The sequence below is a fragment of the Schistocerca cancellata genome, chromosome 2, assembly GCF_023864275.1.
Source record: "Schistocerca cancellata isolate TAMUIC-IGC-003103 chromosome 2, iqSchCanc2.1, whole genome shotgun sequence".
NCBI lineage: Eukaryota > Metazoa > Arthropoda > Insecta > Orthoptera > Acrididae > Schistocerca > Schistocerca cancellata.
This window is the reverse complement of record NC_064627.1, coordinates 1,096,231,078-1,096,255,474: the sequence shown is the minus strand read 5'-3', so window position 1 is coordinate 1,096,255,474 and position 24,397 is coordinate 1,096,231,078. Positions and strand designations below refer to the sequence as shown.

General features: G+C 44.7%; 1 protein-coding gene across 1 annotated transcript in view; it reads left to right on the top strand.

The window, feature by feature from the left end:
• The window catches only part of LOC126163113 (carboxypeptidase B-like), a 61,234-nt gene that overhangs the window by 5,856 nt on the left and 30,981 nt on the right, over positions 1 to 24,397 (top strand). The window contains exons 2-3 of the mRNA XM_049920036.1: positions 7,727 to 7,936; positions 22,523 to 22,711. Of these exons, the coding sequence (XP_049775993.1) occupies positions 7,732 to 7,936; positions 22,523 to 22,711 (394 nt within the window). The 5' untranslated portion in view covers positions 7,727 to 7,731. The remainder of the gene's footprint in view (positions 1 to 7,726; positions 7,937 to 22,522; positions 22,712 to 24,397) is intronic.

The following is a 24,397-nucleotide window of genomic DNA, read 5'->3' as shown; positions in this document are numbered from 1 at the left end:
CAGCAGCGCGTTGAAGTCGGCACGCTCAACGTTCACGTTCGAAAGCACGGCCCGTGTGCCGACGGCCTTGGGCTATCTTCCCACACTCAACGCTGTTACTAGTAATATGCGACGCTCCTGTCTGGACCAAAACATTACAAACACTGGTCGTCAAACTGGGGCCCGCGGGCCGCATGCGTCCCGAAACGAGTGTTCGTTGGCCACTGGGTTTCAGCTGTATTTTCTAACACGAGTAATACGCTTCTAACAACTGGCAGCAGAAGCAAAACACGTCGACTAACGTTAAGTGCTTCTTAAGAGAGCATTCTTCTTGGTGAGTAACAAACACAAATACTTTCGGAGACAGTAACATTTTTCGGTGTACTTAATCTTAATTGGCGGTGTTAAATTCGGCCGTGAGTAAAGTAAAGTTTGCCTCTTTCCTAAGTGGCCCAGCGGAAAGTAGTGCGGCCACTGCAGGGTTAAAAGAGGTCAGAGGGGACATTTTTTGACGTATGTCTTCCAGTGTTAACAACGACAACTCAACGAGCGTGCGCAGCTAGCACAGATCAGCTGCCACGCCATAAATTTCAAACAGAATGGCTCTGAGCACTATGGGACATAACATCTGTGGTCATCAGTCCCCTAGAACTGAGAACTACTTAAACTTAACTAACCTAAGGACATCACACAACACCCAGTCATCACGAGGCAGAGATAATCCCTGACCCCGCCGGGAATCGAACCCAGGAACCCGGGCGTGGGAAGCGAGAGCGCTACCGCACGACTACGAGCTGCGGACTTCAAACAGAAGTAACATGGGTTTCTAAATGCGCATTACACAGCGTGAACATTAATAAAACTGACAAACTGTTCGAACGGAGTCCGCATCTCGTGGTCGTGCGGAAGCGTTCTCGCTTCCCACGCCCGGGTTCCCGGGTTCGATTCCCGGCGGGGTCAGGGATTTTCTCTGCCTCGTGATGACTGGGTGTTGTGTGATGTCCTTAGGTTTAAGTAGTTCTAAGTTCTAGGGGACTGATGACCATACATGTTAAGTCCCATAGCGCTCAGAGCCATTTTTTTTGTTCGAACGGATTCATGACTGGAAATGCAGGGAAAAAGGTCTTCCGGCCATCTGTCCCGAAATGCATCGTTGCCATGATATATGCCACTGACGAATCAAAGTTCCTCTGGCCACGTGCTATGTGTTACTTGCGTGTTGCATCTGGTATAGATGGTAGCGGTTGTCATGCTCGATTACATGATCGTATTTTGGCATACACCATGTTGACGGGCCACTTACCTGGAGTTAGTGCTGGAGTTCGTCTCAGTATCCCGTAGAAACCGGTACCCCAAATCTGGTCTAAAGTGGCGAAGGTGTTTACCTCAACATTAGTTAGTTACTTCCAAAAAACGAGCATAATACAACAGATAAAATCTAAACCCTTTTATATCTAAATCTAGTGCCTGGAAATCAGATAAAGAAACATTGGATCGTGTTGTGAAGACACTGGCACTGGCCGCAGTACTCGCTTAGGTACGGAAAATTGGTCACTGTGTAAGACTCCGAAAAAAAATGCATGTAGTTCCAAAACATTATTTTCTTCTTCAATGAAAATATTTGGTGTGATACCATATAATGCGTAAGTCGTAGCTTCCATCAATAGCCATGGCTTGGTGGAAATTGAATGTGTCTTTGAGTGGCCATTTTACTTCCCCCGCACATAACGAAGGGATTGGAACGTCACCGACATACTTTCAGAGGGGTAGTACGGACAAAAACAAAAAAAAGTCTAATAAACATGGGATCTAAACTGCATAGGTTGAGAGCTATAAGCACTTGTCCATCTTCGCTACTCTGAAACACATCTGGCTAGCCTTGAAACACTTCTAAATGTTAAAGATGGCCTGGTCTTACTTCAGTGAGTGGCTGCTGGTGCTGCGTAAGGTAAGGATCGCCGACAATACATGGCAACAGGATCCTCTTAGCATCGCTTTGCAATTAACAATTTTGGGCCCACAGTGATCTTCTTCCATATTAATTCCTCGTGATGTTTTTTGCACTGTGCCCAATTAACACCATAATTGTGCCTGGTCAGAACATACAGTTCTTCTAGTTTGGTAGCTTGCAATGTGGCGCACTACATGCCGCTAGCGACCAATACGCCTGACCGCCTCTGTCAGACTCATTACTGTACCGGACCCAACAGTACTGTGCGCGTCCTCGTCCATCGACATTGTTCCCTTCTTCATACAGGGTGTTTCAAAAATGACCGGTATATTTGAAACGGCAATAAAAACTAAACGAGCAGCGATAGAAATACACCGTTTGTTGCAATATGCTTGGGACAACAGTACATTTTCAGGCAGACAAACTTTCGAAATTACAGTAGTTACAATTTTCAACAACACATGGCGCTGCGGTCTGGGAAACTCTATAGTACGATATTTTCCACATATCCACCATACGTAGCAATAATATGACGTAGTCTCTGAATGAAATTACCCGAAACCTTTGACAACGTGTCTGGCGGAATGGCTTCACATGCAGATGAGATGTACTCCTTCAGCTGTTCAATTGTTTCTGGATTCTGGCGGTACACCTGGTCTTTCAAGTGTCCCCACAGAAAGAAGTCACAGGGGTTCATGTCTGGCGAATAGGGAGGCCAATCCACGCCGCCTCCTGTATGTTTCGGATAGGCCAAAGCAATCACACGATCATCGAAATACTCATTCAGGAAATTAAAGACGTCGGCCGTGCGATGTGGCCGGGCACCATCATGCATAAACCACGAGGTGTTCGCAGTGTCGTCTAAGGCAGTTTGTACCGCCACAAATTCACGAAGAATGTCCAGATAGCGTGATGCAGTAATCGTTTCGGATCTGAAAAATGGGCCAATGATTCCTTTGGAAGAAATGGCGGCCCAGACCAGTATTTTTTGAGGATGCAGGGACGATGGGACTGCAACATGGGGCTTTTCGGTTCGCCATATGCGCCAGTTCTGTTTATTAACGAAGCCGTCCAGGTAAAAATAAGCTTCGTCAGTAAACCAAATGCTGCCCACATGCATATCGCCGTCATCAATCCTGTGCGAATGTCTCTCGTGCAGCAATGGTAGCGGCGCTGAGGGGTTGCCGCGTTTCAATTTTGTATGGATAGAGGTGTAAACTCTGGCGCATGAGAGACGATACGTGGACGTTGGCGTCATTTGGACCGCAGCTGCAACACGGCGAACGGAAACCCGAGGCCGCTGTCGGATCACCTGCTGCACTAGCTGCGCGTTGCCCTCTGTGGTTGCCGTACGCGGTCGCCCTACCTTTCCAGCACGTTCATCCGTCACGTTCCCAGTCCGTTGAAATTTTTCAAACAGATCCTTTATTGTATCGCTTTTCGGTCCTTTGGTTACATTAAACCTCCGTCGAAAACTTCGTCTTGTAGCAACAACACTGTGTTCTAGGCGGTGGAATTCCAACACCAGAAAAATCCTCTGTTCTAAGGAATAAACCGTGTTGTCTACAGCACACTTGCACGTTGTGAACAGCACACGCTTACAGCAGAAAGACGACGTACAGAATGGCGCACCCACAGACTGCGTTGTCTTCTATATCTTTCACATCACTTGCAGCGCCATCTGTTGTTGAAAATTGTAACTACTGTAATTTCGAATGTTTGTTCGCCTGAAAATGTACTGTTGTCCCAAGCATATTGCAACAAACGGTGTATTTCTATCGCTGCTCGTTTAGTTTTTATTGCCGTTTCAAATATACCGGTCATTTTAGAAACACCCTGTATACACCCTTTGAATGTTTACAGTAGCAAATCGCCTTGACTAGACCAGCCTGTACCTGCGTGTTGGTACATAACTCTTTTTTCAGATATTGCATTTAAATTACATAATCATATTCGTTCATAAAAAAAATTTACAAAATAGTGATGAAATACTGTGGTGACCAAAATCAAAGCAGCAAAACGCTATTTCCCCGTCTAATTCAGGATATAATCATACAAAACTGTCAACAGATGTCCGTACAATCGTATTCTGCACAGAAGATAGCATTCGGCCAACAGACACTCACACCAACAATGATGTCAGGGAGCCTGTCAAACGGGGTAGTGTTTGCCGGGTTTATTTGTTCATGAGACCCAGAAAATATTAGATACAGGCTCCCAGGTAGATGCTATTTTTCTTGACTTCCGGAAGGCGTTCGATACAGTTCCGCACTGTCGCCTGATAAACAAAGTAAGAGCCTACGGAATATCAGACCAGCTGTGTGGCTGGATTGAAGAGTTTTTAGCAAACAGAACACAGCATGTTGTTATCAATGGAGAGACGTCTACAGACGTTAAAGTAACCTCTGGCGTGCCACAGGAGAGTGTTATGGGACCATTGCTTTTCACAATATATATAAATGACCTAGTAGATAGTGTCGGAAGTTCCATGCGGCTTTTCGCATATGATGCTGTAGTATACAGAGAAGTTGCAGCATTAGAAAATTGTAGCGAAACGCAGGAAGATCTGCAGCGGATAGGCACTTGGTGCAGGGAGTAGCAACTGACCCTTAACATAGACAAATGTAATGTATTGCGAATACATAGAAAGAATGATCCTTTATTGTACGATCATATGATAGCGGAACAAACACTGGTAGCAGTTACTTCTGTAAAATATCTGGGAGTATGCGTGCGGAACGATTTGAAGTGGAATGATCATATAAAATTAATTGTTGGTAAGGCGGGTACCAGGTTGAGATTCATTGGGAGAGTCCTTAGAAAATGTAGTCCATCAACAAAGGAGGTGGCTTACAAAACACTCGTTCGACCTATACTTGAGTATTGCTCATCAGCGTGGGATCCGTACCAGATCGGGTTGACGGAGGAGATAGAGAAGATCCAAAGAAGAGCGGCGCGTTTCGTCACAGGGTTATTTGGTAACCGTGATAGCGTTACGGAGATGTTTAACAAACTCAAGTGGCAGACTCTGCAAGAGCGGCGCTCTGCATCGCGGTGTAGCTTGCTCGCCAGGTTTCGAGAGGGTGCGTTTCTGGATGAGGTATCGAATATATTGCTTCCCCCTACTCATACCGCCCGAGGAGATCACGAATGTAAAATTAGAGAGATTAGAGCGCGCACGGAGGCTTTCCGGCAGTCGTTCTTCCCGCGAACCATACGCGAGTGGAACAGGAAAGGGAGGTAGTGACAGTGGCACGTAAAGTTCCCTCCGCCACACACCGTTGGGTGGCTTGCGGAGTATAAATGTAGATGTAGATGTAGGTGTAGATCCACATCCACAGTCGCTGTGCACACAGTCACAGACGCTGCAGTATGGCAAGGAGACGACGTCTACCACTCTCCCTGCGGTGGAGGGCCAAGGGAAAAATGGAAGCAGGACAGTCGCAAGCTGACAGGGCCCGACGGCTTAATGTGAATCGTGCTGTTGTTTCTCGGATGTGATGACATTTTATAGAGACCGAAACTGTATCCCGAAGACCAGGGAAGGGCCGGCCACATGTGACATCAGAAAGGGCGAACCGTTATTTGGCTGTAAGGGCACGACGGTAGCGCGTTGGTACTGCGCGGCAACTGGGGTCTGATCTGTCAGCATCCACTGGGCGTGTTGTATCGAGGCAAACGCTGTACAAAAGGTTTCAGCAGAGTGGCCTTTACTGCCAGAGACCTGCTGTACCTGTACCTATGACGCGTCTTCACAGAAGGGAACGTGTAGAGTGGAGTCGTCAATATGCTACCTGGACGGCCGAACTGTGGGCCAATGTTCTTTTCACAGATGGGTCTCGACTGATTCTCGACGGAGTCGCATCTGGAGAGAACGTGGGACAAGATTTCGGGATCCAAACGTTGTGGAAAGAGACCGATATTGAGGAGGATACCAAATGGTGTGGGCGGGGATTATGTTGACCACTCAAACACTTCTCCATGAAATTGTAAGGGTGAATCGGCAAGGTTTAACTGCTGTCAGATATCGTGACGAGATTTTGGTACCTCATGTGTGATTCGATTGTAGCGAGGTACTTTGGGCCCAGAGGCCCGGACTTCGTATTGATGGACGATAATGCTCGACCTCATAGAGCACGGGTGGTTGATGTTTTCTTCGAAACGGAATATACTGCACGCAAGGCGTGGCGCGCTCGCTGTCCCGATTTGAATCCCACGGAGCACGTCTGCGATGCACCACATCGGCATCCACCAACTACTCTCCAAGACTTGCGAGCAGCTCTGAAGGAAGAACGGGCGTTACTGCCTCAACATCAGACTGATGACATCATTCACAACATGCTTCGTCGTTGTCAGGTCTATATTGCTGCCAGAGATGGTCACCCCCCATACTGAGCACGTTAACCAGTTGTCGGATTTGTGTGCAAATTCGTCAAGTTGCAAAAAACGAAGAACTTTTTTGTCTACAGTTATGCACGTTGCAGTTACTTACGTTCTGTCTTCTTCAAACTGTTTCTTCTTTACTGTTGTTGTTGTTGTGGTCTTCAGTCCTGAGACTGGTCTGATGCAGCTCTCCATGCTACTCTATCCTGTGCAAGCTGCTTCATCTCCCAGTACCTACTGCAACCTACATCCTTCTGAATCCGCTTAGTGTACTCATCTCTTGGTCTCCCTCTACGATTTTTACCCTCCACGCTGCCCTCCAATGCTAAATTGGCGATCCCTTGATGCCTCAGAACATGTCCTACCAACCGATCCCTTCTTCTGGTCAAGTTGTGCCACAATCTTCTCTTCTCCCCAATCCTGTTCAATACTTCCTCATTAGTTATATGGTATACCCATCTAATCTTCAGCATTCTTCTGTAGCACCACATTTCGAAAGCTTCTAAACTCTTCTTGTCCAAACTATTTACCGTCCATATTTCACTTCCATACATGGCTACACTCCATACAAATACTTTCAGAAATGACTTCCTGTCACTTAAATCTATACTCGATGTTAACAAATTTCTCTTCTTCAGAAACGCTTTCCTTGCCATTGCCAGTCTACATTTTATATCCTCTCTACTTCGACCATCATCAGTTATTTTGCTCCCCAAATAGCAAAACTCCTTTACTACTCTAAGTGTCTCATTTCCTAATCTAATACCCTCAACATCACCCGACTTAATTCGACTACATTCCATTATCCTCGTTTTGCTTTTGTTGATGTTCATCTTATATCCTCCCTTCAAGACACCATCCATTCCGTTCAACTGCTCTTCCAAGTCCTTTGCTGTCTCTGACAGAATTACAATGTCATCGGCGAACCTCAAAGTTTTTATTTCTTCTCCATGGATTTTAATACCTACTCCGAACTCTTCTGTCGTTTCCTTTACTGCTTGCTCAATATACAGATTGAATAACATCGGGGAGAGGCTACAACCCTGTCTTACTCCATTCCCAACCACTGATTTTCTTTCATGTCCCTCGACTCTTATAACTGTCATCTGGTTTCTGTACAAATTGTAAATAGCCTTTCGCTCCCTGTATTTTACCCCTGCCACCTTTAGAATTTGAAAGAGAGTATTCCAGTCAACATTGTCAAAAGCTTTCTCTAAGTCTACAAATGCTAGAAACGTAGGTTTGCCTTTCCTTAATCTTTCTTCTAAGATAAGTCGTAAGGTCAGTATTGCCTCACGTGTGTATTACATAAAAAATAATCCAATACTCAAAATTACCACATTAATACAGTGGAATGTCTCGTGTCAGACACTGTGTTGTTTTGTGAGCGGGGTGTGTCCGGTGTGTCGGCAGACGTGATGGTGTGGAGCGACGCGCAGGCCAACGGCACGGTCTCGCTGGACGTGCTGGTGAAGCGGCCGGGGGCGGCGGAGGCGACGCGCCGCCGTCTGCTGGAGGCGGGCGCAGCCGTCGAGGTGGCCGCCGACGACCTGCAGCGCGCCATCGACGAGGAGAACCCGCCCATGTCCGACGAGGACCTCGACGAGCTGATGGGCCGCAACGGTGAGTCAGCACCCAGTCCGCTCTCTGCCGCCGCCTCTACTGAGGGAAACGGAAAAATGTTACACCACGGGACATCAGTCCGATAGTTATCAAACCTTACGAGATGCTCATAACACAACGGCTACCTTCACCCCAGTCGGAACTGGTGTCCATCATCGACATCACTATCAGGTGTCATCACGACGTCCACGAGTGCACTCTTATATTCTTTATCTCGTGGCAGCAAACGGCCTCCGAATGTTATCTTAAGGAGTTTCTTGTCAGACCTGGAACACGTGCTCTGTCAGTTCATAAAGATTAATCGGCTGGAGTCTTCCACGGAAACATCTGCATCTAAATTACATATATACTCCGCAAACCACCGTATGGCGCGTGGCGGAGGGTACCCTGTACCACTACTTCTCTGTTCCACTCGCAAATAGAACGAGGGAAAAACTGCTATCTATACTACTGGCTATTAAAATTGCTACACCATGAAGATGACGTGCTACAGACGCGAAATTTAACCGTCAGGAAGAAGATGCTGTGATATGCAAATGATTAGCTTATCAGAACGTTCATACAAGGTTGGCGCCGGTGGCGACACCTACAACGTGCTGACATGAGGAAAGTTTCCAATCGATTTCACATACACAAACAGCACTTGACCGGCGTTGCCTGGTGAAACGTTGTTGTGATGCCTCGTGTAAGGAGGAGAAATGTGTACCATCACGGATTGTAGCCTATCGCGATTGTGTTTTATCGTATCGGGACATTGCTGCTCACGTTGGTCGAGATCCAATGACTGTTAGCAGAATATGGAATCGGTGGATTCAGGAGGGTAATACAGAACACCGTGCTGGATCCCAACGGCCTCGTATCACTAGCAGTCGAGATGACAGGCATCTTATCCGCACGGCTGTAACGGATCGTGCAGCCACGTCTTGATCCCTGAGTCAACACATGGGGACGTTAACAAGACAACAACCATCTGCACGAACAGTTCGACGACGTTTGCAGCAGCATGGACTATCAGGTTGGAGACTGTGGTTGCGGTTACCCTTGACGCTGCATCACAGACAGGAGCGCCTGTGATGGCGTATTCAACGACGAACCTGAGTGCAAGAATGGCAAAACGTCATTTTTTCTGATGAATCCAGGTTCTGTTTACAGCATCATGATGGTCGCATCCGTGTTTGGTGACATCGCGATGAACGCACATTGGAAGCGTGCATTCGTCATCGACTTACTGGCGTGTCACCAGGCGTGATGGTATGGGGTGCCATTGATTACACGTCTCGGTCACCTCTTGTTCTCATTGACGGCACTATGAACAGTGGACGTTACATTTCAGATGTGTTACGACCCTTGGCTCTCCCCTTCATTCGATCCCTGCGAAACCCTATTTCAGCAGGATAATGCACGACCTCATGTTGCAGGTCCTGTACGGGCCTTTCTGGATACAGAAAATATTCCACTGCTGCCCTAGCCAGCACATTCTCCAGATCTCTCACCAATTGAAGACGTCTGGTCAATGGTGGCCGAGCAACTGGGTCGTCACAATACGCCAGTCATTACTCTTGATGAACTGTGGTATCGTGCTGAAGCTGCATGGGCAACTGTACCTGTACAAGCCATCCAAGCTCTGTTTGACTCAATGCCCAGGCGTATCAAGGCCGTTATTTCGGCCAGAGGTGCTTGTTGTGGATACTGATTTCTCAGGATCTGTGCACCTAAATTACATGAAAATGTAATCATTTGTCAGTTGTAGTATAATATATTTGTCCAATGAATACCCGATTATCATCTGCATTTATTCTTGGTGTTTAATGGCCAGTAGTGTATATGCTTCCTTATGAGTCCTAATTTTTAGTAGCTTAGGAGTGCTAATTTCTAGTATCTTATCTTCGTGGTCTTTACGCCGAATGTACGCTGGAGGCAGTAGAATCTTTCTGCAGTCAGCTTCAAATACCGGTTCTCTAAATTTTCTCGATGGTGTTCCCTGAAAAGACTGTCCATGGATCCCGTTTGAGTTCCCGAAGAACGTCCGTAACACTTGTGTTGTTCGAACCTGTTGTTGTTGTTGTGGTCTTTAGTCCAGAGACTGGTTTGATGCAGCTCTCCATGCTACTCTATCCTGCGCAAGCTTCATCATCTCCTAGTACCTACTGCAACCTACTTCCTCCTGAATCTGTTTAGTGTATTCATCTCTTGTTACCTACCAGTAACAAATCTAGCAGCCCGCCTCTGAATTGCTTCGACGTTTGCCTTTAATCCGACCTGCTACGGATCCCAACCACTCGAGCAGTACTCAAGAATACATTGCACTAGCGTGCTATATGCTGTCTCCTTTACAGATGAACCATACGTTCCTAGAATTCTCCCAATAAATCGAATTCGACCATTCGACTTACCTACCACAATCCTCACATGCGCGTTGTATTTCATATCGCCTTGGAACGTTACTGCCAGATATTTAAACAACTTCACTGAGATAAGCAGGACATTTTTAAATGCCATATCCGAACGTTACAGGTTTGTTTTTCCTACTCATCCGCATTAACTTACATTTTTCTGTCCTGTATCCTCCTGCAGTCACTCAATTGGTTCAAATGGCTCTGAGCGCTATTGGACTTAACATCTGCGGTCAGCAGCCCCCTAGAACTTAGAACTACTTAAACCTAACTGACCTAAGGACACACATCCATGCCCGAGGCAGGATTCGAACCTGCGACCGTAGCGGTCGCGCGGTTAGAGACTGAAGCGCCTAGAACTGCTCGCCCACCCAGCCGGCTGCAGTCACTCAAGGCGATACCCGTACCGTACACCACAGTAACGTCAACAAACAAAAGCAGACTGCTGCCCACTTACTCCGCCATGTCATTTCTGTATATGGTGCACAATAGCGGTTCTGTTACACTTGCCTGGGGCACTTCTGACAATATATTTGTCCCTGAAGAACACTCACTGTCGAGGACAACCAACCGGGTTCTGTAACTTGACATGCATTCGAGCCAGTCACATATCTGTGAACTTATTCCATATGTTCGTAAATTCTTTAACAGCCTGCAGTGGGGCAGCGTGTCAAACACTTTCCGGAAATGTAGAAATACGGTATCAGCCCATTGCCCTTCATTCATAGTTCGCAGTATACCGCGTGAGAAAAGGGCAAGATGAGTTTCGCATGAGCGATGCTTTCTGAAACCATGCTGATTCGCGTACATAAGATTCTCAGTCTCAAGACAAGTTTGTTACATTCGAAGTGAGAATGTGTTCAAGGATAATGCAGCAGACCGACGTTAGGGAAATTGGTCTGTAATTTTGCTGGTCTGTTCTTTTGCCCTTCTTGTATAGAGCAGTCACGTGTGCTTTTTTCTAGCCTTCCCACTGCATCGCAGACGTGTTCTATTGATTGAGATATTGAGATATCAGAGGACTGGACAGTCCAGTCAACGAGCCATACGTTCCTCAGGCGTTTTGATTGCGAACTACGGTGTGCCGTCTTGCATTAGCTTGCTGGAATGTGCCATTTGCTAGCCTGCTGGTGAAACGTATGACAACAGGGTTCACTGTTCTAGCCACATACTGGCGAGCATTCAACCTTCCCCCACGAAGGTTCAAATGGTTCAAATGGCTCTGAGCACTATGGAACTCAACTGCTGTGGTCATAAGTCCCCTAGAACTTAGAACTACTTAAACCTAACTAACCTAAGGGCATCACACAACACCCAGCCATCACGAGGCAGAGAAAATCCCTGACCCCGCCGGGAATCGAACCCGGGAACCCGGGCGTGGGAAGCGAGAACGCTACCGCACGACCACGAGATGCGAGTCCCCACGAAGGGTAACACTCGTTTCACAACACTTTCTGCAAACGTGACGTCATTTTGATGTCACATGCAATATGGACGAGCGCAGGAACTGCTATCGACTTTCGTTAGCGTTCGATGCGGGCCTCTCTCGCATAGGTAACAGCTCACACATGTCCTAAGCGGCAGAAATGTACTAACCAGAAGTGACATTGGTTTGCAGGAGGACTTGTGAGATGAGTGTATGCTCGAAATATTTGTGACGAGATAGAATGCGATTGTTATTGTTCGTCGTTTCACTTGCAACAATTTAAGCTGTCCTCTTAGGTTCTTGCCTAAGCACACATTCGGAAATCGTCACTTATTCGGAAATAAACAACCAAATATTTATTTCGTCTTTCGCTCTCTAATCAAACGTAAATGTTAAATAACATCGAATATTGCAGAAACACTGGTATTACATTCATAAGAATGGCCCAAAATGTATTAACAAAACTAACATAAAAAAATATTTGCATGTTGTAAGATGCGAATCTACATCCTTCCACTTTATAAACCACCACAGTATTCATTACGCTACCACCATTCACGTAATGTTTGCCTTAAGCGTCGGTTATCAAAGCATCTCTTGAAGCTTTACATCGTTGATGCGTTAATAACCGCCTTTTAATGATAAGGGTGACTTGTTAGTGATACATTTTCAATCCGCCTTAAACCGGCATACTGCATGCTGTCCGAATCAATTGTCAATATTGCCGTACACCTCGTGATATTACTTGTGACGTCAAAATGCCCTCACACTTGGAAGGAAACGTCGCTCACGAGATAGACAGGCCGTGGCGCTTACGTCACAGCACAGCACCTTACACCTCAGGTCTTACGTGCGCACCGAGCGAGATGGCGCAGTGGTTAGACACTGGACTCGCATTCGGGAGGACGACGGTTCAATCCCGCGTCCGGCCATCCTGATTTAGGTTTTCCGTGATTTCCCTAAATCACTCCAGGCCAATGTCGGGATGGTTCCTCTGAAAGGGCACGGCCGACTTCCTTCCCCATCCTTCCCTAATCCGATGAGACCGATGACCACGCTGTCTGGTCTACTTCCCCAAACCAACCAACCATCTTACGTGCGCCAGCAGCCGTCTCCGGCGTGAAGCGACTAGTTACTTCAGATGAGTTTCATAATTCTTGACTGTTTGTTTAAAAATATGGAAGCTCTCGATAGCACACGATAAAATTAAGACCTTTAGTGGGTACCTTTTCAATAAAATATTGATTTCCCGTGGGCCCTCCACGGAGCCGAGCGTTCACGAAAAGTGACTGGCAAGCCGACTAGTATGACGTCAGAAGTTGGTTCAGTTACTGGCTCAAATTTTCTTGTCGTATGCAGCAGTCACCCACACCATAATTCCGGGAGTTGGAGACGTACAGGTCTCACAAATGGCTGCTTCTTCCGATCTTTCACCAGGTCATCTATGCACGCCTTGACGTCCGTCAGGCTGTCATAAACACAAGAGAGACTCACTGCTGAACACCATAGAATGCCCATATCGCCCTACACCATGCAAGTATGTGTTGTCTGTAGCGTGGTGTCTGCAGAAAAGGCGGCACGACAATTGGAAGTCTCAAACCAGCTTCCAGTAATCTGTTCCTTACCAGGATTTCAGCTGTTCTCGTCTGTCTGTTCATCAGAGTCACTCGAGCAATCCTACGATCTTCTTGTGGTGAAGACCTTCTTGAAGGATCCCTGACTGCAGTCCTTGTCACACTGCTGTCGCGAGTCTATCCTGTTACCACTGTTTCTGAAGACAATGCAATTCAACCAACTGTCTGCACCATCTGTCCGTATGATGCTCCCGTGCCCCTCATTAAAATGATTCGATCTTTCTCAAGGTCCGAAAAATGGCCATAAGCTGGACGTACACATCCTCTGGACATACTCTGTTTCCATCGCCATCTGAAAAGTACCAGTACCATGAGACACATCCCGCAGCCAACGTGTATTCATATCGTTCTTCAGCTGGAGGAATAGCTCTTTTCTGTTGTGAAGATAAGCTCGCATAGTTAGGACCCTGGAGTACTGGAAAACCGTCGCCTGGTCAGATGAGTTCTGATTTGAGTTCGTAGGGTTCGAGTATGGGGAAGACCCCACGAAGTCATGGACCCAGGTTGTCAACAAGGTAATGTGCAAGATGATGGTGGGTCCAAAATAATGGAGTGGGCTGTGTTTACATGGACTGGACTGAATCCTCTGTGTGTTCGACTTCTTGGAGACCATTTGCAGCCATTCATGGACGTCATGTTTCAAAAAATCGGTGAACTTGTCACTGATTTCAAGAACATTATGGACAATTTGAGCGAATGGTTTGGCCACCCAGATCGCCCGATATGCATCCCATCGGTCATTTATGGGACGTAATCGAGAGATTAATTCGTGCACAAAATCCTGCACCGGCAACAGTTTCGCAGGTAAGGGGGTCTATAGAGACAGCATTGCTCAGTATTTCTTCAGGGGATTCCAACGACTTGTTTAGTCCATGCAACGTCGAGTTGCTGCATTACGCCAGACAAAAGGTGGTCCGACACGATGGTAGAAGATATCCCATGACCCCTGTCACCTCTGTGTATGTTGAATGGCTTATCTGACAATACCTGGGAGAAATAGTGAAAAATGTAGCACAATGTAAAAGTTTCCCATTACGAAAACGTAACAGTGAACTGATAAGTAAGAAGTGAAACTTGTGCTCTTCGCCGCAGAGTGGTAGAAGCCAAAATATCACCTACACTTGGTCCCACTACAGTTCAGGAGAATACATAGCCAAGAACCAGGTGGTCAGCTTTAGGATGGGGGAAGTCCAATTTACTGGACTTCCCTCTATGAAAATACGACATGTGAGAGACATACATATTTCACAAAGTAAATCGTCGACTGTGTGACAAGTAGGAAAGGAAGAATCAAATGGTTCAAATGGCTCTAAGCACTATAGGACTTAACATCTGAGGTCGTCAGTCACCTAAACTTAGAACTACTTAAACCTAACTAACCTAAGGACATCACACACATCCATGCCAGAGGCAGGATTCGAACCTGTGACCGAAGCAGCTGCGGGATTCCGGACTGAAGCGCCTAGAACCGCTCGGCCACAGCGGCCGGCAGGAAAGGAAGAGAATCGGAGTCTATGAGATGTGGTGTTGCAGATGGATACTGAAAATAAAGTCGGCTGATAAATATAAGAAATGAGGTGGTTTCCTGCAGAATTGGTGAGGAAACGAATGTTTGAAAAACAGTGACAAGAAGAAAGGACAGGATGCTTCCACACGTGTTAAGACTTCGGGTAAAATTTCTATGGTTGTAGTTCTGCAAGATTCGCAGAAGAGCTTCTGTAAAGTTTGGAAGGTAGGAGACGAGATACTGGCAGAAGTAAAGCTGTGAGTACCGGGCGTGAGTCGTGCTTCGGTAGCTCAGATGGTAGAGCACTTGCCCGCGAAAGGCAAAGGTCCCGAGTTCGAGTCTCTGTCGGGCACACAGTTTTAATCTGCCAGGAAGTTTCATATCAGCGCACACTCCGCTGCAGAGTGAAAATCTCATTCTGGAAACATTCCCCAGGCTGTGGCTAAGCCATGTCTCCGCAATATCCTTTCTTTCAGGAGTGCTAGTTCTGCAAGGTTCGCAGGAGAGCTTGTGTAAAGTTTGGAAGGTAGGAGACGAGATACTGGCAGAAGAAAAGCTGTGAGTACCGGGCGTGAGTCGTGCTTCGGTAGCTCAGATGGTAGAGCACTTGCACGCGAAAGGCAAAGGTCCCGAGTTCGAGTCTCGGTCGGGCACACAGTTTTAATCTGCCAGGAAGTTTCATATCAGCGCACACTCCGCTGCAGAGTGAAAATCTCATTCTAGTTACAAAAGTGCTACAATATTCCGACCGACATATTTGTGTGAAAGAAAGACCTTTATTCAGTTATGAAACTAAATAAGTAACGATTACGTCGCAACTTGAATGCAAAACTCTGTATGCCGACAGTTTGTACCAGATAAAAATTATATCGTGAGCTGGCCAAAAATAATTGAATAATACTGAATTTTCTTTTTTTTTTTTTTTGCTTGTGGCCTACATTGTTGGGAGTTGTGAAATGTAAAACCAAGTAGTATGCAGTGCGACTGCACTTCTGTTTAAATGACGCACCTTCGCTGTTATCCCCTCTTCCCGCTCCTCGCGCTTATACATCTTGGCTTCGTGGTTGGGGAAGTGTGAGGCGAGGCTGAACGCTTTGGCACTTCTGCTCGGACTAGGCCCACTGCCGAAATCTTGGCCGACCGTGCTGTAGACCAATAGACACATTCTGAAACAAATTCTTTATAAGGTATAACGCGATAAGTTCCTCAAGGCGAGTTTTTAAGCAACAATACACTACTGACCATTAAAATTGCTACACTACGAAGATGACGTGCTACAGACGCGAATTTTAACCGACAGGAAGAAGATGCTGTGATATGCAAATGATTAGCTTTTCAGAGCATTCACACGAGGTTGGCGCCAGTGGCGACACCTACAACGTGCTGATTAGAGGAAAGTTTCCAACCGATTTCTCATACAAAAACAGCAGTTGACCGGCGTTGCCTGGTGAAACGTTGTTGTGATGCCTCGTGTAAGGAGGAGGAATGCGTACCGTCACGTTCCCGACTTTGATTAAGGTCGGGTTGTAGCCTATCGCGATTGCGTTTTATCGTATCGCGACATTGCTGCTCGCGTTGGTCGAGATCCAATGACTGTTAGCAGAACATGGAATCGGTGGGTTCAGGAGGGTAATACGGAACGCCGTGCTGGATCCCAACGGCCTCGTATCACTATAAAAAAAATGTTTCATATGGCTCTGAGCACTATGGGACTTAACATCTTAGGTCATCAGTCCCCTAGATCTTAGAACTCCTTAAACCTAACTAACCTAAGGACATCACACACACCCATGCCCGAGGCATGATTCGAACCTGCGACCGTAGCAGTCCCGCGGTTCCGGACTGAAGCGCCTAGAACCGCACGGCCACCGCGGCCGGCGTGTCACTAGCAGTCGAGATGACAGGCATCTTATCCGCATGACTGTAACGGATCGCGCAGCCACGACTCGATCCCTGAGTCAACAGATGGGGACGTTTGCAAGACAACAACCATCTGCACGAACAGTTCGACGACGTTTGCAGCAGCATGGGCTATCAGCTCGGAGACTATGGCTGCGGTTACCCTTGACGCTGCATCACAGACAGGGGCGCCTGGGATGGTGTACTCAACAACGAACCTGGGTGCACGAATGGCAAAACGTCATTTTTTCGGATGAATCCAGGTTCTGTTTACAGCACCATGATGGTCGCATCCGTGTTTGGCGACATCGCGGTGAACGCACATTGGAAGCGTGTATTTGTCATCGCCATACTGGCGTATCACCCGGCGTGATGGTATGGGGTGCCATTGGTTACACGTCTCGGTCACCTCTTGTTCGCATTGACGGCAATTTGAACAGTGGACGTTACATTTCAGATGTGTTATGAACCATGGCTCTACCCTTCAAAGAATGGTTCAAATGGCTCTGAGCACTATGGGACTTAACATCTGTGGTCATCAGTCCCCTAGAACTTAGAACTACTTAAAACTAACTAACCTAAGGACATCACACACATCCATGCCCGAGGCAGGATTCGAACCTGTGACCGTAGCAGTCGCGCGGTTCCGGACTGAGCGCCTAGAACCGCTAGACCACCGCGGCCGGCTCTATCCTTCATTCGACCCCTTCGAAACCCTACATTTCAGCAAGATAATGCACGACCGTATGTTGCTTGTCCTGTACGGGCATTTCTGGATACAGAAAATATTCGACTGCTGCCCTGGCCAGCACATTCTCCAGATCTCTGACCAATTGAAAACGTCTGGTTAATGGTGGACGAGCAACTGGCTCGTCACAATACCCCAGTCATTTCTCTTGATGAACTGTGGTATCGTGTTGAAGCTGCATGGGCAGCTGTAACTGTACCCGCCATCCAAGCTCTGTTTGACTCAATTTCCAGGCGTATCAAGGCCGTTATTACGGCCAGAGGTGGTTGTTCTGGGTACTGATTTCTCAGGGTCTATGCACCCACATTGCGTTAAAATGTAATCACATGTCAGTTCTAGTATAATATATTTGTCCAATGAATACCCGTTTATCATCTGCATTTCTTCTTGGTGTAGCAATTTTAATGGCCAGTAGTGTACAACAGAGTTCAATGCTCACTGTTGGTATTCAGAGCCCGCAGTAGACAAAGATTTATAAACTGACGTAAAATTGCAAGTTATGTCGGCAAATCTCATTTAATAGCTCGGCTCAAAACGGATTCTTGAAAACATGAAGTTCAATTACGGTTCCACAATATAAAAGAATTGAGTCGCCACGCAGTAGGACATGACGACATTGCATGAGAAATATTTTACAACGCCTCAGCTGCTCAATAAAGTTAACAGTCCGAAATCGAAATTGAGCCAGTCGAATTTTTCTAAGTCGTTCCTCTAGCATGGTAAAAAGCCTTCTTAGTTCACAGAGGTCTTTGGAAAGACAGAGCGTAGTCTACCACAGTGACGAACCAGCAGGTTTCGCCTCTGGCCAGCGAGGAGTGCAGTGGACGGTGGGCGAGGCATCCGCCCTCAACTCTGCAGTGCCTGCTTTCACCATTCACCCTGAGGACAGTCTAGTCTATCCCACCAACTAAACTATTCATAGCATTCAACTGTGGGTCTCTACTATGGCTCGATAAGTTGTAACAATTGGAAATCGTCTCCTGGTTGAAACCCAGTGAAATGTATCACCCTAGCCAGCAGAACAACTACACAGGAATGATCGGTTGTGGGCTCTGAAAGAACAGATAAAGTCTTAACTTTCATCTAGAGTAATAACTTTCCACAGTTCCAAAACTACACAGCCCTAAGAAATTCTATGCTATAAAACATATCAATATATCTATATTGAGGGCTTGAAACGAAGACTGGTAGGGTAAGGTAATATAATATCTGATTCGATCCATTATAAATGGTTTTGAAAGTCGGCGACTGTGAAAACAATAGGTTTATTTATCAATAATTCACCTGTCACTGACTGGTAGCAGAAGAATTATTTATAAACAGACCTAGTATAATGTAAATATGATGCAAAATGAATTCATCTGTATTTTTGAAAGAAATACAATAACCTTTAGGAAAAAATTGTAAATGTTAGTGTAAACTGCTCTGAAATGACACTGTGTTTAATTTTTTTAAAGCTACAAATGTAGACTAGAAAAAATGATAACAGTGTATCATTTTCTACTAAAATTCTGAAATCTGATATGCCTCGTACAAAATATTATTCACATATGGTACTATTATTTTCATTGACGAGAGAAGGTTGAGGTCTTAAAATGAAATTGAGACCACATAAAACAATACAAATGTGTAACCATCATTTTTCTGTGGCCGGTATTTCTAGAATATTTGTGACATAAACGTGTATCAGAGAGGATTCCAGAAATTTTCTGATTCGTTTTCCTGTTTTACCGCTATAAAGTCAAACAGCAGTGGGTAGCAACTGTCCACAATTACACTTTATATACTGACATTACTATACGCAAAAGAGACTCACCATCTTATATTTTTCTTGAACACCAACAGGACTGCACAAAGCCTATTCTTCATTCCAGATTTCACGTCACAGTAGCAATATGAGGAATTAGCTATTTCCCTATCACTCTTTTGATAACAGAAATGTCTTTTTCATTTAATTGAAAACTACTTTGTTTATGTGCACAGACTTTAGAGCCATTTTCTAGTATTTTTTGTACTGTGCAGACGTATCTGTAGCTGTATGGATTCCTATTTCCTCCTCGAAATTTAGCCATAATATAATCTTCTCAATCGAAATGTGCTGGATCTGTCATTACAATAGGATCTAGTGTGCGTTCTCCAAAGAGATCGACATTATTCATGCTGTCGTCACTAGTGAAAGAGATGTCGGAATCAGATACAGTCTCCTCAGTTTCCTTTCTTTCTTGAGTACCCGTAACAGCTTTCGTCACAATCATAGCTTTCTAGCCTTCCTGCTTTTGGCATACACCTTCTTGTTTTGGAGGCTTTCCGTTTGGATTTACTGCTGGTGGTTTGGTCTGCCGCGGTTGTGTTGCTGGCGTATGGGAAGGGCGGCAACCCGCGTAGCACCACTGTGTGCCCGGTGGCTGGAAGCTTAAGTAACAATGTATCACATCTCGAAATCAACTGTATCGTATTGCAATGTAGAGTATCATATTTAAGGAATATGTCGATTGCTTAATACTTATCTCCATACAATAAACAAGACAATAATGAATATTAGGACAGACAGAGCCCAATTTTCTGTGTACATAACACAAATTTGGTAGGTACAAAGAAATATTTGTGTAAATGTGGAAAATGTTCTAGAACTGTGTGAACATTTATTTTCAGTCTGGAAGTACTGTTTGTCAAAATTAATTTTTGCCATGAAAGAGAATCTGCTAATGGAAAAACAAGTTGTGATGAAACTATTCCTAAAATACGGCAGCAGAACTTACAGTAGTAATATTTGCGTAGGTATGGTTATTTTTATAAATAGAATGGGTGTATTATCTTTGAAACGTTTGCCCATATCAGTTTTAGGGCACGTTATCCTAATTCTAAATAGCTTTTACAATATTTAGCGAAGTCATTTAGAATAACTTTATCAAACTAAAAGATATTTCTACATGAGCACGTAGAATGCTTATTGAATATGAAATATACGTCAGTGTTGCATAGCAACTTTTTAAAGGTATTCCCGACCTACCATAAACACATCGAAAAAACACCAATGTCTTCAAATGTATACGATTAATTCTGAAGAAACTTCCCAAAACAAGTTTTCTTGCTACGCTCAATGCATTGACTACATTATTTTTTTTTTACTGCACACCCTTTGTTTAGTGGCCCTGAAATGAGATCACAATAGGCTGTGGCGTCTCTGCTCGGTGAAGGCGACAAACAGAGCACTTAATAATAATAATAATAAAATTTTTTGTCATTCGACTCGCTACACCAATACGAAAAGTCAAGAGCATACAAATCTACACTCTGTACTATATCAGTGTAGTTTGGTTTACGCGAAATAGGTAAAAGCAGAAACCGTATGTTAGAAAGTAATACTTTCATCTTCAAAAAATTCGTCAACAGTGTAATAAGTATTATTAACTAGTAGCTTATACAGTTTAGTTTTAAAAATATTTACAGGCAATTCTTTAAAGCGTGCGCTTAGCCTGTTAAACATGCTTAGCCCAAGGACTAGGCAGGAGTTTCATGATTTAGATAATCTATGATACAGCACATTAACACGTGCTCTATTGCTAGTATTATGAATGTTACTTCTCAAGACTGGATTAGAAACATTGTTTTTTAACGTACAATAAAACATTATATATGAGTAAGTTTTCTACTGTCAGACACTGCAATTTAATGAAGTGAAGTTTACAGTGTTCTGTTTTAACAGAATCAGTTATTATTCTTAATACTTTCTTCTACATAAGTAAAATGTCATTTAGATGACAACTGCTACCCCACAATAAAATTCCTTATGATAAGATACTCTGGAAGAAAGCAAAATATACTGATATTATACAGCTATTTTGAACATGTCTTTTTAAATTTATAATTAAATAAATTACTCTCGAAAGTCTAAAAATATATATTTTTAATGTGTGATTCCCACGTTAATTTACTGTCAATAATAACACGTAAAAGTTTAGCGGTTGCTAATTCATGGTGGTTAGGAAGCTGTTTGAAGCTAGAGTACCTGGATTTTACTTTCATTTAGAAAGAAACCATTCGGTCTGAACCATAATGAAGATTGAGCAAGGGTATTTTCGGTCAATGTTCTCAACGTGCATAGATGTGAGCTTTTATTTCGAAAAGTTATATCATCGGCATACAATACTGTGTGAGAGTTTATAAACAGAGGCAGGTCATTAATTATTAAGAGAAACAATAAAGGTGCGAGCACCGACGCTTGTGGCGCTCCAGACTTAACATGAACCAAATTTGACTCCTCAGTGCGAATGCACACAATTTTTTGGCGATTCTCTTCAAAAAATTTATACATATTTATACTGTTGCCATCAAGACCATAGTAAAATAGCTTTTTCAAAATAGTATTAAGCTGTACACAACCAAAAGCTCCGCTCAGGTCACAAAATGTAACCTGGGCGTAGCCCCTAGCCTCAAACACATCTGGAACTAATTTTACTAGGGAATCCACTGCATCAGTTGTGGATTTATCTTTCATAAATGCAAATTGTGTATCACTGATTATATCCAAGCAAACACTAACTTGATGTTACATAATTGTTAAAATTTTGGAAAAAATAGAGGTTATGGATATGGACCTATAACTAGCGGGAGACTTCTTTTCACCTTTTTTGTATATGGTCACAACTCCAGAAACTTGTAGTACATCAGGGAACTTACATTCAACTTCGCATTTTCAGGGGCTTTGTTTATTGAACTACTAATTTATTCAATGGACTGCATGCAAAATTTGTTAAATTCTTCTGGAGTTATGGCAATATATTTTTATTTATTATGTGCATTAGAGTTAATTACACTCCAGGCTTTTTTGCATTTGTTGTTAGACTTTTCAATGTCAAATATGCTACGTTGTTTGGACGTGTGTCTAAAAACTTGTGGTGACTGGGGGCTCATTTGATTTCCTACACTTTTACGACTGAGGTGGCTTTCTTAGTGGGAGTGCTGACGTGTTTGCGCAGGCCACCGCATGGAGTGGCAGTCGTACCACCGGCTGGCGGACATCCACCAGTTCCTCGACTTCCTGGCCGCGACCTACCCGCAGCGCTTCAGCGTGCAGACCATCGGCAGCTCGGTGCAGGGCCGGCCGCTCAAGGTGGTGCGCGTCTCTTCCGGCAAACCCGGCGCTCCCGCCATCTGGGTCGACGGAGGTACGTCTACGTCCCTATCCTCAGCTCCCACACTCTCTCTTCCAACTCCTGCCGTCTCCTGCAGTTCTCTGCAATCCAACTCTTATTCCTCACACTTCTTAACAACTGAAACGTCCCCTTAGAACAATTTATATGCGACTGTGCTTAACCTGACACACAATATTTTTAGCGCAACGCAATCTGACTATCAAAGATCCCTGCAAAAGAATGGCCCTGAGTAACATTAAACTATACCGTTCAGAAATCACTTACCTCACAAAAATCTTCGTTACTCGAACTACTGCAATACGGCGAGCGCCACTACTCCCAGCTAAATAAAAGATTCAAACTACGGAAGGCACTAACTACTGATAGGGATAGTTAGCAAATGAAAGATATTTATAGAGAACAAACAATGTATTTACCTTAATAGTCATAATATATATAGCAGTTCATGACAAATTACAAAACTCCGCCATCTCTCTCCCCACATCCACCACTGCTGGCGGCTCACCTCCAACTGCGCAACGCTACGCGCTGTTCACATCCAGGTGCCGCTGCCCAACACTACAATGGCAGACAACAATGCAAACTAGCCACAGGCTGCACACAGCACAGCCAGTGATTTTCATATAGAGCGCTACGTAACGTTGCCAATAAGAAAACATAAACAGCCTACTTACATAAAGAAAACATAAACAGCCTACTTACATAGATAAAGAAAACATAAACAGCCTGAAAACATAAACAGCCTACTTACATAAAGAAAACATAAACAGCCTACTTACATAGATAAAGAAAACATAAACAGCCTACTTACACAACCTGTTCCCGAAATCGTTTAGTTAGCACACTGGACTCGCGTTCGGGAGGACGACGGTTCAATCCCGCGTCTGGCCATCCTGATTTAGGTTTTCCGTGGTTTCCCTAAATCGCTCCAGGCAAATGCCGGGATGGTTCCTTCGAAAGGGCACGGCCGACTTCCTTCCCCATTCTTCCCTAATCCAATGAGACCGATGACCTCGCTGTTTGGTCTCTTCCCCTAAACAACCCAACCCAACCCGAAATTGTTTCTTTCTTTTTCTCTTTCTCTTTTTCTTAGCGATCGAATCCTACCACTTGTTAAAACACTTTACTCATATTAGGAAGGAACGGCTTTCGAATTCCCGTCAGGCCACCCGCGCTCACGTTTTTCGTGGTTTCCATAAATAATACAGTATGGAGACAGTCCGAACTGTTACTCCACCTCTAATCATCCCATCGTCCATGAATCGTTAAAGACTAAGAGTCTTTTCTTCCTTCATCTGTATTTCCTGTCTCTATTCTTTTAAGTCGCAGACACACTACTCGCTGTAAACTTCAGTTCACTTCCATATTTTAATATCCATTTTCTTAACCTGTTATCTTCCATCTATGTACGTAAAAATGAATATTGTGGGTGTGTTTGTTCCATAATAACTCTGAGGCGCCTGGAGTAAGTTCAGCCAGACTTGGCTCACGGAAATGACTAATATGAGTTGTCAGACACCCTGTAGGGTCCCCTATGGGTGGCAGTGCGAACCCTGGGACGGCTGTAGCATTTTCAACCGAACTTCGAATACACAGAACACGTTAACTAGATAATAAATTCTGTGACCGTCAGACTGCGTTATTACGTGCAGGAGTGGGGTGAGGACTGAAATGAGATAACATGTAAAAATAAGTATG